The 1,453-nt window shown below is 35.6% G+C and overlaps 1 protein-coding gene across 2 annotated transcripts in view; it reads left to right on the top strand.

Moving 5' to 3' along the window:
* LOC109585692 (Fanconi anemia group A protein homolog) overlaps positions 1-1,453 on the top strand; it is a 16,361-nt gene that overhangs the window by 1,100 nt on the left and 13,808 nt on the right. Inside the window, exon 5 of one of the 2 annotated variants that reach the window (XM_020001817.1) lies at positions 20-174. The exons of the other annotated variant lie outside the window; for it this stretch is intronic. Coding sequence (XP_019857376.1) covers positions 20-174 — 155 coding nt within the window. The remainder of the gene's footprint in view (positions 1-19; positions 175-1,453) is intronic. 2 annotated transcript variants of the gene reach the window in all.

Here is a 1,453-nt window from a genome sequence, read left to right as displayed (position 1 = left end):
TTTGTGAATATTTCATTACATCATTAGTCTCCTCCTCCTCTCATGAATTACCAGCTGGTATTATTAGAGTATTACTATCTCTTTCCTTCAGTCAATATAATGAGTATAATAATGATAATGGACTCAACTCCACTGCTCAATGTAGTAACAATATTCTAATGGAAACTGTTCAAAGTAAGTAACATTTTATTTAATACAGTGTAGCCTCTTTATTAAGGACACCATTGGGTCCACACTACCTGTCCTTAATACATGTACAGTGTAGCCTCTTTATTAAGGACACCATTGGGCCCACACTACCTGTCCTTAATACATGTACAGTGTAGCCTCTTTATTAAGGACACCATTGGGCCCACACTACCTGTCCTTAATACATGTACAGTGTAGCCTCTTTATTAAGGACACCATTGGGCCCACACTACCTGTCCATAATACATGTACAGTGTAGCCTCTTTATTGAGGACACCATTGGGCCCACACTACCTGTCCTTAATACATGTACAGTGTAGCCTCTTTATTAAGGACATCATTGGGCCCACACTACCTGTCCTTAATACATGTACAGTGTAGCCTCTTTATTAAGGACATCATTGGGCCCACACTACCTGTCTGTAATACAGATGTGTCCTCATTTCAGAGGTACTTTTGTATAGGCTTATACCAATTTAGACATTACAAAATATCCTCATTATAAAGGTGTCCTTATTTTAAAAGTGTCCTTATTATGGAGGCCACACTGTACATGTATTTTGTTCAATAGGAGATGTTCATTGTTCATCTGATCCAGTTATTATTAATATAATAGTTAGTGTCTGTAATGAACTCGGTCTCTCATTGCAGCTGTTTCTTGATGGCCTCCTTTCCTCTATCATCTCACGTCCGCCATTTTGTAACGGTAAGCGGTGGTAGTGTTGCCATGACAATGCTTGTGTTTTTTTGTAGTGAGAGAAATGCTGACTAGACAGAATGAGGTGACTTTGTCATGTATTGAAGAAGGAAAGTCAAAATTACTGAGCAAAGTAAACGATTTGTCACTTTATTAATCCTCTCTCCTTCTCTCTCTTCCTCTCTCTCTCTCTTTCTCTCTCCCTCTCTTTCTCCAGGTTGCCATGTTAATGGGTCATTCATTGTGTTGGAAGAATATCATAAAAATATCTCAATCATCAAACGTTAGTAATTAATAATTAATTAATCAATTGTTAATTATTTATTAATTAATAGGTTAATTGGTTTGGATTATTGAAGTTCGTTAGTTGTTGTATACATACTCACATTGATCATGTAACAGGATTTAAAAGTATTTAATATGATTTATTTATTCATTTTGTTTGTTTGTTTGTTTATTTTTAGAGTGTATTACTGATTTATTATCATTGTCACTGAGTCAAGAAAATGAAGAGTATTTGATAATTAGTTTATTATTGTCAAGACAAGGTCGAATGGAGGGAGGGCA

This window comes from Amphimedon queenslandica, unplaced genomic scaffold (assembly GCF_000090795.2).
Source record: "Amphimedon queenslandica unplaced genomic scaffold, v1.1 AMPQUscaffold_13022, whole genome shotgun sequence".
NCBI classification, from domain to species: Eukaryota; Metazoa; Porifera; class Demospongiae; order Haplosclerida; family Niphatidae; genus Amphimedon; species Amphimedon queenslandica.
Note: the sequence above shows the minus strand (reverse complement) of the source record. Positions and strands in the feature narration are given on the sequence as shown.